The sequence below is a fragment of the Prunus dulcis genome, chromosome 7, assembly GCF_902201215.1.
Source record: "Prunus dulcis chromosome 7, ALMONDv2, whole genome shotgun sequence".
NCBI lineage: Eukaryota > Viridiplantae > Streptophyta > Magnoliopsida > Rosales > Rosaceae > Prunus > Prunus dulcis.
In genome coordinates, this window is record NC_047656.1 from 9,297,370 (window position 1) to 9,309,500 (window position 12,131).

The following is a 12,131-nucleotide window of genomic DNA, read 5'->3' on the forward strand; positions in this document are numbered from 1 at the left end:
CCATTGTCTTGCTTTGCTGCTGTTCGAATTTATTGTGCTGGAATTTGGCACAATGCAGTGGCAAGCTTACATCTGTTTTCGTTATTTATTTATTGATGGAGAGTTAATGTATTTGCAAAAGGTAATGCTAATTAGCCTTCAAATTTTATTCACCTCAAGTGCTGTGCAATTTGTGGGCTGCCATTACTTATCCTGCCCTTCATCTTGTTTCCATTCTCCATACATGGAGAGAGAGAGAGAGAGAGAGAGAGAGAGAGAGAGAGAGAGAGAGAGGTGCGGCTGCAGGTTATGCAAATCGGCGTGTGTGGTGGCTGGGTTTTTGTTAATGAAGGTGGGACAGATTGGGGGGGGGGGGGTGACCTTCCATCTGCAGATTGAGGATCTCAAACCCGGCCCGAATCCCCAATTATATGTTTAAAAAAATATAAAACTATCCATATTACACTTCAATTTCACATTAAACTATCATTTAACTCAATTAAATTCAATTGAATTATAAAATTTCACTCAACTACTCAAATTCAACTCAATTCAATTTGACAAAAATAATAAAATCATATAATTTTCTTTGAGAAAATGGGATACAAATTAGGGAGATTCACTATTATACCAAATATAGGAGCCCAAATTATTTATTTAAAAAAAAAAAACCCTATATGAAATGAACTTTAGAAACACACTCAAAGCCCATTTACAACATAATAAAAAGATTTTTAACTTCTTTTAAATTACAAAATTGTCATTGATTTCTTAAAACAAACCCAACCCCAAAATCTCATAAAAAAGCCCAAAACACTCAATAGGGCATTAAAGTAATTTAAAAATCAAAATTAAATTCAATAGGGCCAATTGTCATTTTTTGGGTTTGTTTATTGAAATTAAATGGTGTAGGGTTTATCTATATTATTAGTGCTAAGAATGAGTATATGACTAAATATCGATAAAAGGTAATGGAACTAATACAACATATTGTTTTCATCAACAATTCATCATCAAGATGAATGTCCTCACTCAATGGAAAACAAAAAAACTTGCGCAAGAAAAGGATATGCGGCTGTACATACAACTGTTATATTACATCGGCAATGCTACTTTAATAGACTAATCTAACTTAACTTAATATTTTGTCCCAAAAAAAAAAAATTTAACTTAATATTATTTAATTAATTATTTATACATTAAAACTTTTTAATTGTTATATTATATATATTTATTAATTAAAAATAAATACATCATTCATTGAGTCAGGTTTAGGGATGGGGATAACAATACCATCCCGGCTCGTCTCCGATCGGGCATTTTTAAATTGGGGATCCCCGTACTCAACACCCCCACCTCCCTTCATCACCCCCCCCCCCCTCCCCTCTTCTTCTCGAAATCTCCTCTCATTAAGGGTGAGGACCCGACGTGGATTTCTAGCATCCCTATTTCTGCCTTTGCTTCCACACAAAATAAGAAATGGTCTTTTGCATAAATGGTTGAGAATTAACATTCTCATCATCTTTGGTAAAATCAAGTCCACCATGGATCATAAACTACTCTACTGTGTTTTTTAGTGTGTAACCCCAATTTAGGGTTAATAGTACATCCCAATAAGGGCGGCCATACATGTTCAATTTATCTCTCAACTTGGATCCCATGAGGCGGATCTTGGAAAGTTTTAACATAAGCAGGAGGGATTCGCAAATCCTTCCGACGTAGAGTGGGCAAGGCCATGAACCCTAACCAACCAGGGTAGAACTGTAATTATATAAAGGAAATTATCAGCGCAAGATTATAAGTATTAGCTAAATAATTGTCTTCATGTACGAAGTAGGGGTGGACATTCAAACCAGGAAACCGGAAAACCAGGTCGAATGGACCCAAAAAAAAGAAGGAAAAAACCGAGTTAACCAAAAATTGGACCGAGATGACCAAAAACCGAACCAAACCAATTCTTATAGTGAAAAAATCAGACCGAGCCAAACAGGAGCGGTTGTTTGTTTTTTTTTTTAATACAAAATTATTTAAATCAAATGCTACTTTTTTTAATCTCATAACTATTACTTCCCCAAGCCCAACTTCTAAACATCTCTCTTTTCTATGGCCAATGTCTCTCCTTTTATGAAATTGGATCATTTATTAATTTTCAAGCCCAAAACATAAAATTTTAGTTGGAATTTGTATAAAGTAATAATAATAATAATCCGGTTTAAAATTAGAAAAATAAAAAATTGAACCAGACCAACCGGTTTTAATTTTTTGTTCATTAAAATTGGACCAAACCGAACCAGTTAAATAGTACCGTTTTCAATTTTAATTTGAGATAAAAACTGAACCAAATCGGACGGCGGGTAGAAAGGGTGCCGTGGTGCTTGTGGCTTTAGACTGGTATCAGAAATGCTACATTGTGTCTGCGCTCACACACAAATATATATTCTTGTCGAAATTACATTCTTATTCACTTAAAGCCAAAAACCCCATAAACTCACCTTATTTTATAGGGAAAAACCCTTTTTTTTTCACCTAAAAGAAAAGGGTTGTAAATGATGAAGCACCAAATACAGAGATAAAATGGGAATTGGGAAGAAACCCCAAAAAGTCTACTGTATCATTTTCCCCCCACCACTTAGTACAAGCAGAATGAAAGCCAAGAAAGCCAAGTTTTGGATTATACAGCTGTACTGTTATTACAAACCATTCAATGAGATTACAATAAGAAACATTGCTTACGAGTTAACAATAAACAATAAACAGTGCAAGCATAGCTGATCTCACTTGTTCAGTACTGTATGGCTGCTATTAGAGGGCACGATATAATTTGTGGATTTAACAAAGTGCCGAGGAATTATGAAGAAAGTAGTATACTTTTTTATTTTGGTTACAAAAGTAATACACATAATGCACATTAGGCGGAAAATATCTCTATGGGGAACCTGAAATAAGATATGTAGCACCCCCATATTTTTATACAATTCCATTATAAACAATAATGTAATTGTGTGTGTGCGCACACATATACACACGAGGCAGACATGCATGTAGATGAGCTAAGGACGATTCTGGTTCAGGATGAAGAAGGTTCAGCTCCATCATGAAGTGCACAACAAATGGTTGCTTTGTGATGCCCCTGATACACCCTGATATCTTCACCAGTGGACATGGACCAAAGTCTTGCTGTTGCATCTGAGGAAGCTGCATGGATAATTGATAAATTGTTCAATCTGTTATCAGTATCACTATTTTTCAAAGAAAAATTAGAGAGAAGAAAACTAAGAATCTGAATGTTAATTTATCGCACAAGTTTGACTACTGCATTAGTTTACGAACTTGACAGAAAAAGGATAGGGTGCTGCCATATCCCAATTTACAAAATGACATTTTATAGATTAAGGTTTAGAACTCCTAGTGAAAATCCTCAATTGTCAAGTGTCCATCGTTATCTACAAGCTGCTTCAGAAGACATGGGTTCATTTAAAATCGTCAGTTGTTGAGAACTATTACCTGTTATAAGATAGGCACCATCTACTGAGAAAACACAGTCCCATACCCACCGCTGATGTCCTACGAAGTAAAGAAACAGTAAAGATTAATTTATCATATAGCTTGGTTTTAAAAAACAATCAGGCGTATTGAGTAATTTGTAAACTAAAATGAGCACCTTTAATGGTATAGCAGATAATTACCTACTAGAGTTTTCTCTAATGTGAAACCATCAACATTCCATATCTTGACAGTGTGGTCAGAAGAGGCGGTCGCCAGATATCTAGAAGTACAAAGACAGGTTAAGCCAACAAGTGACAACATCAATATACTGGCTGCTAGCAACAGAAGGCAAAAATAAAATAGTAGATATTGTTTGAACCAAAAAAGAAAGTTAGAGTAAAAGGCAAAAGTTTATTGACCTAGAGAGAATACCAGGTAGGAAATGAAGGCGAAATAAAACAATAGATTTGACCCTAAATGAAAGGTAGAAAGAAAAGGTTATCAGCTTTGATGGATCAAACCTGTGGGGTTCACAGAATTCAGGTGAAAGAAGACATTTGAGGATGTATCCCTTGTGTGCTTGCAGCTTATGAAGTGGCTCAAAATTTGTCATAGTCTGGAAGAAAAAGTACTTGGCGTCAAAATGAATGAAGTATGATAAGAAGGTGAAATCAGATAATCGAGTGCATAAAGGTACTACCTGGGTTCCCCGCAACAAGCGCCAAACATAGCATGTACCATGATTATTTGCTGCAACAACCAGACTCCCATCCCACATCACTGTTAATGACCTTACAGCCGTATCCACCTCTGGAACCTAGATTCACCCCATAGATTGATATTAAATGTACCATTCTGTAAATTACCATCCAAAAGAACCGTTAAATTTACACATCACTGTTAATGACTTCACATTCTTATCCTCAGTAATTACCATCCAAAAATCCCCTTCCCATCTACCATCTATTCCTGCATATTGAACACCGCAGTGTTTTTGTTTTTCAAATTTATTTTCTATTTAAGATAGGTTTTTATTGTTAAACACAGCGCAACATATGCGCACGAGTCTAGTAAAGACTTTGCCAACTTAGATCTTCATTTCACCTAAAAAAAATACCAAGGCTTTTAAAAAAGATTGCTGTTTAGACAACACGGTTCCTAATGAGACCTAGTGCAAGATGAAAAAGGGGACGAACCCTCCCCCAAAATCACCACTTTAGATTTGCAAATTTGATCATAGCAGTAATAAAAGGTGTATATGAAGTACATAAGTGCAAGACAGCGAAGCATACCAGTTCGCAGCTGCATGAATTTGCTGTCAAATCCCAAACACGAATATTGCCATTTTGGTCCCCAGATATCAGTTCAGTCTGTAAAACCACATACAGATTTAAAGATTAGAAAAACAATTGAAACCATTATGGCATGCAAGCTCTTCCTTCTTCTTTCATTTTTTCTCAAGGGCATAAAATTGACAATTAAGAGAACAAGAATGAATATGAAACAACAACTCTGACTTAAAAATTGGACTTGAACAAAACCCATGGAAACATCATTGCAACAGAATACAGACGGCCACTGGCTCACTACATCAACTTAAGACCTTTTAGCAAACACTATCTCTATATAAACAATTTGATGAGCCAAAACTCTGTACATGCTCAATGTACTGAGATTATGGGAAAGTTCACTCTCATAAGATAGTTACCCAGATATGACAATGGGCTGTATGGAAAACTGCGTGCATGTTCCAACTTCCATCCAGTTCAACATCATACTTGAACAGTCTAATGTAAGTAGGAGCTCACATATGCCAGCATGATGCTTTCCTTCTTGTTTTTTTACCTCCCTACTCTCTTTTGGGAAAGCCATTTGGCACTCTCTAAGCTTACCAGACACAAAACCAAAATCGTCTACGAAGATTATCATATATTTTCAAGAAAAAAAAACACATACAATTACATTATCATGAAAGTCAATGTTATCTCTATCCTTCTTAATAACTTGAGCAGTTGTGAAGACACTACAACCTAATAACATTTTTACCTAACGTATATATTCCATAGCAGAAAGGGACGAGACAATAGTTTACCTGATTTGGGTGCAGCACAACAGTGTTAACAGCTGCACGGCTTTCATATTCCCGTTGACAACCTGGAGCTCTGTGATTAACTCAACATATAAGAAAAACAAACTATATACAAAATACGAACAAGACTTAATAAAAGAAAAATAGATAGCACAACCAGCATGATGAGGACATCTTTGTAGGGTTCACAAACGAAAGAGATGGAAGAGGGAATTATTAATTAGTTTCCTGATTTATTTGTTAGTTCCTAGGTTCTCTAAGTTTTCCAGATTTCTTTCCTAGAATAAGTTTGATTTTCCTTTTCACGCTAGGGTTAGATTATTATAAATACCCCTTCTATGTAATTCATTATGGAGTTGAGTTGTTGAGATATAAAGAAAAGTTTATTTTCCAGAGATTGGAGACTACTTGGTGTGAAGCCATACCCTTGGAGTGATTCCAGACCTATCCTTGTTCATTCTATTTTCTGTTTTCCATGGTTTTCGCTTCCGCTAAACTACCTAAATTCTCAATTCACCCATATCCTACATCACAGCATACGTGTGTTGTCAACAATTACCTCAAATCCCAAATTTTTACTGTACCATCCTCAGAACCTGAATACATCCAGTTTCCATCACATTGAAATCCCACTGCCATTACATTATTAGTATGTGAATCATAGCTCATCACCTGCCAAACAATTATACCAAAAGGATGCCCATGAGTTGATGGAAGAAGAACAAATGATCATGAAAGTCCCCATCTAAATTCAACAAAAACTAAAGCAAACCTAAGAGTGAGAAAGACAAACCGGTTGAGGGCTGTTTGAATTAACATCAAATAATCGAATGTGAGGATTGCCGGCTGCAGCCAGGAAGCGTTTATCTGGCGTAATCTCGAGCCTATTAACTTGCTGTGCTCATGAAAAATGGAAAAATCAGACAAATGAATTAAATAAACAATAAGTAAACCCACCAGGAAGTTTTCCAATCTTTTCAGAAAACATAATCAAGCAAGTATGAACTAAAAGAAACTCAATGACCACCTAACAAATGAAACCATTCCACTCCACCAATCTCAAATCCTCTCAATGCCAACTAATTGGCTTACCTCAGTTGGATTCTATCATTTGAAAACAAAACCAACATCTCAACAAACTCCAAAATCCAAAATTTACAACGACACACACACAAAGATAATTTCTTTCTTTAAAAATTGAAAAGTGGGAAGTGAGAGACATACTGAATCAGGGTATTGGATGGTACGATAGCAGCGGCCACTTTTGGCCTCCCAAAACCGAATAGTGTGGTCATAGCTAGCCGTTGCTAGGATCACCGATGGTTGCTGGCTCATCTTAATCTCCTCCTAATCAATACTAACACAACTACTTAAAACAGACATAACATAATCAACCACAGCCTAATTGGAATTCTTATACAACTCTGAGATTTTAAAAAAAAGAAAAAAAAAGAAAAAAAAAACAAAAGAATTGGATTGAGGTTGAGGATGATTTACCTATTCATAAAATTAAACAGAAAAAGACGTTAAATTTAGGTTGGTAATGGTGGGAAATTGATGGGCAATAGTGTAATTGGGAATTAGGGTTTTGAAGAGGGTTTTGGAGGGGAGAGAGCTCCATGGAAAGCAGAAAGCACTGACCTGAGTGGGCATCTTCTGGGCCTCAGTCAGAGAAATGAAATCATCATGGGCTTTCCCCGTGTTGGGTTTCTTTTGGGACTTAGAGCAAATCCCACGTGGCACTTTTTAGGTTCAGAAAAAAAAGCTGAGACTTACTCCAACTAAAATGTTAAATCCAACGTGGAATAACATTTCTCTGTTTTGCTGTTATTTTTGGATGTTTGACTATTTCATTATTTTATTATTATTTTTTAATAATGTGCCTAGATTTATACTTATTTTGATTTCTAATTTCCGAACACATAGGAATTAAAACAAACTTCTGGTGTTTAATTAATAAAAAATTATGTTGGTTACACATTTGTAATCCACAGTTATTGATCTCATATCCAGTCCTTGTCTCTCTTAATTTTCGGTTTTGCAATTCATGACTTCTCTCATTTCAAGTAAATATGTCATCAGGGACGAACCCAGGAATATGAACTCGTAGGTCATAGTGTAAAAGTTCAATTTTTTAAAAAAAAGATTAAAGCTTGGCGGGTAGATGGTTAAAAGTTTGTGGGTGGGTGGATATTGGAGATTTAGGTTTAGGAAATGGGGGTTTTGGAGTTTTGAGAAGGGTCTGTTTTGTTTGGTCGAAGAGAAGGGTCTGTTTCAACTACAATCTGTTCTAATTTTTTTTTTTTCCGAAGACCTGGGCCAAAACGACGTCGTTTTGGCCAGGTCTTTTTTTAAAAAAATTCGTTGCTGCTGGTCCAAAACGACGCCGTTTTGGTGCCAGGGCATTTTAAAAAAAATTTCGCTGGGTTCAAAACGACGCCGTTTTGGATCCAGCGCGTTTTTAATAAAATTCGCTAGACTGGTCCAAAACGACGCCGTTTTGGCCAGCCGGGTTTTAAAAAAAAATTAGAAGCTGACCCAAAACGACGCCGTTTTGGTCAGCTTCTTTTATATATAAAAAAACTGAACCCCTGTTTAGCTTCTTCTTCGTCAGATTTGCAGCTCCTCTTTCAGCCATTCATGGGGTCACACACAGATTCAAAGGGGCCTTCTACCTTACGTTCATGGAGTCCATAGGGTCGTTTGACCCCATTAACCCCACTATGGGTCCGTCCCTGCATGTCATTAACTTGTTTTGTTTTGAGCTTAGTTTACCAACTTGTGGAAAGTAGTTCTAGTTACCGGCAACGGCAATGGCATGAAGGAAAGAAAGGGAGAAATATATGTAATTCATAAGACTCAAATGACTGAAAACCAATAGGTATTTTGCTAGGGTTGGAACTCGTGCAAATGAAACAAACAGATGGTTGCCAACTTGCCAACCATGAACTACTAGGATTCCAATAAGATCAAAGTTCAAATTTCCGTAAAATTGCAAAAGAGAGATTGAAAATTTGAAAAAAAAAAAAAAAAAGGGGGGGATATCCATTAAAATCCTCATAATCACAGTGATAGGACATTTGGTAAAATCTCCATCTTTATTCAATGACTATTAATTCAAAATGCAATGCGCGCATATACCCTTTTTTTTTTTTTTTCCTGATTGCTGCAAGATATGCCATGTTATATTGAAGCTTAACCTGTCATTGTGAATCAATGAGGTGCTTGGCAGGGCTCTGGACCGAAACAAAGCAAAATCAATTGGAGTCCGTATGGAGGGGTCTCAAGTCCCCAAAATAATAATCAACCTCATCATTCATTCACAGCCACACATAACTTTTGTTGTTGGATTTGATTGGAGAGATAGAGAAGGAGGGGGGTGGGGGTCAATTTTACCCCAATGCTCCAAGTGCCTCTTTGTACAATTTCTTGTGCAGGCCATAATGAGTGGACCTTCAAGTTGTTAACAGAAAAATGAAAGAGATGGGCCCATTAATTATAATGATAGCTCAGCCAGAATGTATTTATAGGCCAGAAAACTGATCAGCCCCTGTGAATGATGAATCTGTGATGGCTACATAAGCCTGCAGAAGTATGAGTACCACTAATGAGTTCAGGCTTGAGAAAGAGATGGAGAGAGGGCTGGAATATTGAAGCAAGGTATTTGATGATGTATGATGTCATATCTTTATGTGAATAGTAGGGTTCAATCATTAACTTCATAAATGCTGTCTTTGTCACTTTGTTGATGGATCTCAAGATAGCATCCAGTTTTTCTCAATGGAGGAATTAAAGGAGTTACTTCGAACACTTTGGTTGAAAATACTGGATCAACTTTGCTTCTTTCATGTTAAGCAACTTTCACATGACTGAGCAGAGACTGGACTGGAGGTTACTGCCTGCAATGGATTTGGTGAGAGTCCTGGTGAGGGACAAAATGCGTATGCGATTGTAGGTTCCACTGTTGGTGGGATTGGGTCGTGTTGAGGTATTAAAAGATTCAGAGATCTCCAATTCCAACTTGACTCGTTTATCAAACAAAAAACATGATATATCAATTCCTCCACTTATATATAATAAGAAAATCATGATTATATTGAGAACATTCTACAAAAAGCAAATTTATGTATATAATTTTAGCCCTACAAAAATTTAAACTAATATAACTTAATGAGTTATAAGAATTTGACTCGACATGGAAACTTCAAGCTAGTTAGTTTCGAGCGTGTTCATTTTGTGTTGGCTAGTTGATTTAAAACCCGTTTCTTTATTAATCTTGTCTTGACAAGTTGACTTGAATATGATTCAAAGCTTTTCATAATATAGGTTAACCCCATAATTTTGTGTGAGTTTCAAAGTCTATAACAGTGTTTGTGTCGTTACAATTATGTTTCATGTCAAACCCTAACAAATTAGGCGGGCCAGTGAGCATGGTTTGACATAGGAGTGAAGCGAAGAAAATATGTTTCGGATTGGCTAGGACTGTGAATACTTTAGTTAGGTGAAATTTTGACCCCACTAAGCTATTCATAACCTTAACCTCTCCATAAAGAGCCATGACCACCTCATGCCTGCATGGCTACCTCACTATTTAGGCCAATAGCTAGCTTGGTAATAGAATCTAGATAGATGGCGCTGCCATGGTTGATAGGCAATAGTGGAGGCTTGTAGTTTTAAACAGAACAAATGAACACAAATGAATTGTTTGGGCTGCAGCAGAATTTGACTGGGCCGGTCTCCGTTGTGAATTTGACTAGCCTGCAGCAGAATTCAACTGAGTTTTTTCCCATGGTCACATGCATGTCACAAACCTTGTCATAATCTTTTTTGAAAATATTATTTTTCTTAAACTTGTAACCCTCAAAACGAATTGATGAGAATTGAATTGAATTAAATTAACATTAACATCTGCAAATAGTCCATCGATCTCTATGTTTATAGGGATTTGCGATTGTAGGACAGAAATGTTTGGAAGCCACAAAACAAGACATGGACATGGAAACTCAAAGTAGACTTATATATGTCTTACAATTACAATGCAACACACACACACACACTCGTGCTGTCTTGGAAACATAAAAGATTTAAAGGATAGCATGGGATCTCTGGTCAAACACACTGCAGACAGGCTCTTTTTGCTAAACGTTAGATTTTGTTCTGTTCATTTTTAAATATAATTTTTTTTTTTTTTTTGGGGGCTTTCTCAAAACCCTATCCATATTTCATTTTACTTAGCTGCATGGGTTTGAAATTCTCATATATGGTATTTTACCATGGAAATATATTATTGCAATCCCACATGCACATGGTGTTTCCCCCACCCCCCACTTCATGTTCTCTATGCATGTGCTGAAATTGTGCTCAAATGTTGGTTTTCCTCAAGGACCTCCTGCTTTCTTTCTGATTTCCAAAGAATTTTAAATTGTCATCAAGGTACCAATAATCTAGGGGCTTTGAAACTTTTCAGTTTGGTAAGGTAGAGAAAGATAATTAATACAAGCTTAGAAGAGAGAGAGAGAGAGAGAGGAGTATAATTTGTTGCAAGATAATAAAAACTTGCTTTTTGTTTGTTTTCTTTCTCATATATGGTCCACAGAGTACACTGAAAATCTGAAATAATTTAATGGTGCTGTAGAAAATTAACTATATGAACATTAATGGGTAATAGCTAGGTATATTATTTATTATTTAAGATGGTTATTTATTTTTATTTTTTTGTAGTTTTCGTTAAACAAGATTGGGGAGAAACCAAATTTAGCCCATATAAAAAAGAGACTAGTTTATAATTCTACCCCACAAATATATATATGTTTCTTCTGGTGAAATATACTTAAAACTGATGTGACAAATTTACAAGCTGTTGTGCATGCATGTGTTGTGAATCAATCATTTGTACAAGTATTGTCATCCTTTTATGCAAATGGAAGTGACTTTGCTTTAAGCAAAAGGAGAACGTCCCAACCAAATAAAGGAAAAGGGGAGAGCGATTTTCTTTGTTTTTATGTTTGGATATGATTGAATTCAATAGTTAGGTTCAAACCCATACCCATTGAGTTAATAATAGAATTTTGGTGAAGTTACGGTTCTTTAGTTTACCACGTTACGTGCACCATATCGACATATTATGTACGGCATCTGATACATCTAATAATATTTTAATTATTAATTAGGCAGTTAGAATTTAATTGTTAAGGGTCGGATTCTCCGTTAATGGTTGTAAGAGGTTAGCATTGTCCACTACTAGTTCAAGGCCTTTATAGCTTGCTATTGATTTATAGATCTCTTTTTGTCAAATTTGAAAGTGAGATTTGGGTTATTGCTAAAGAACTTTTAAGTTTAATTTTTCCGAACTGTGACCACATAGGCAATCTAGTCATGAGATCAATTATGTACTTAAGATAATCAAATTTGTCAACTACATTTAGGATACTTGATTCATTTATTTGTGATCTCCAATTAAACCTCAACCCCTTTTATTATGTCTATTCCTTTTTGCCTATATACATTATGGCAAAGGCAAATTCCACACATCTCTCAACCTAATATCCAGTAAGTGATAAAAAAAAAAAGACCCCAC

General features: G+C 35.9%; 1 protein-coding gene across 2 annotated transcripts; it reads right to left on the minus strand.

Moving 5' to 3' along the window:
• Positions 1-2,625: 2,625 nt before the first annotated feature.
• LOC117635963 (target of rapamycin complex subunit LST8) lies at positions 2,626-7,240 on the minus strand. 2 transcript variants are annotated; one of them, XM_034370367.1, is made up of 11 exons: positions 7,052-7,240; positions 6,779-6,901; positions 6,348-6,449; positions 6,114-6,226; positions 5,558-5,627; positions 4,758-4,835; positions 4,166-4,282; positions 3,987-4,081; positions 3,666-3,745; positions 3,484-3,543; positions 2,626-3,174 (listed from the first exon to the last, which is right to left on the minus strand). In XM_034370367.1, exons 2-11 carry the CDS (start codon positions 6,887-6,889, stop codon positions 3,047-3,049), a joined length of 954 nt encoding a protein of 317 aa, XP_034226258.1. In that variant the 5' UTR covers positions 6,890-6,901; positions 7,052-7,240; the 3' UTR covers positions 2,626-3,046. The 2 variants fall into 2 exon arrangements, with proteins under 2 accessions (XP_034226258.1, XP_034226257.1); XM_034370366.1 differs by having other exon boundaries at positions 7,196-7,234.
• Between the last annotated feature and the right edge of the window lie 4,891 nt (positions 7,241-12,131).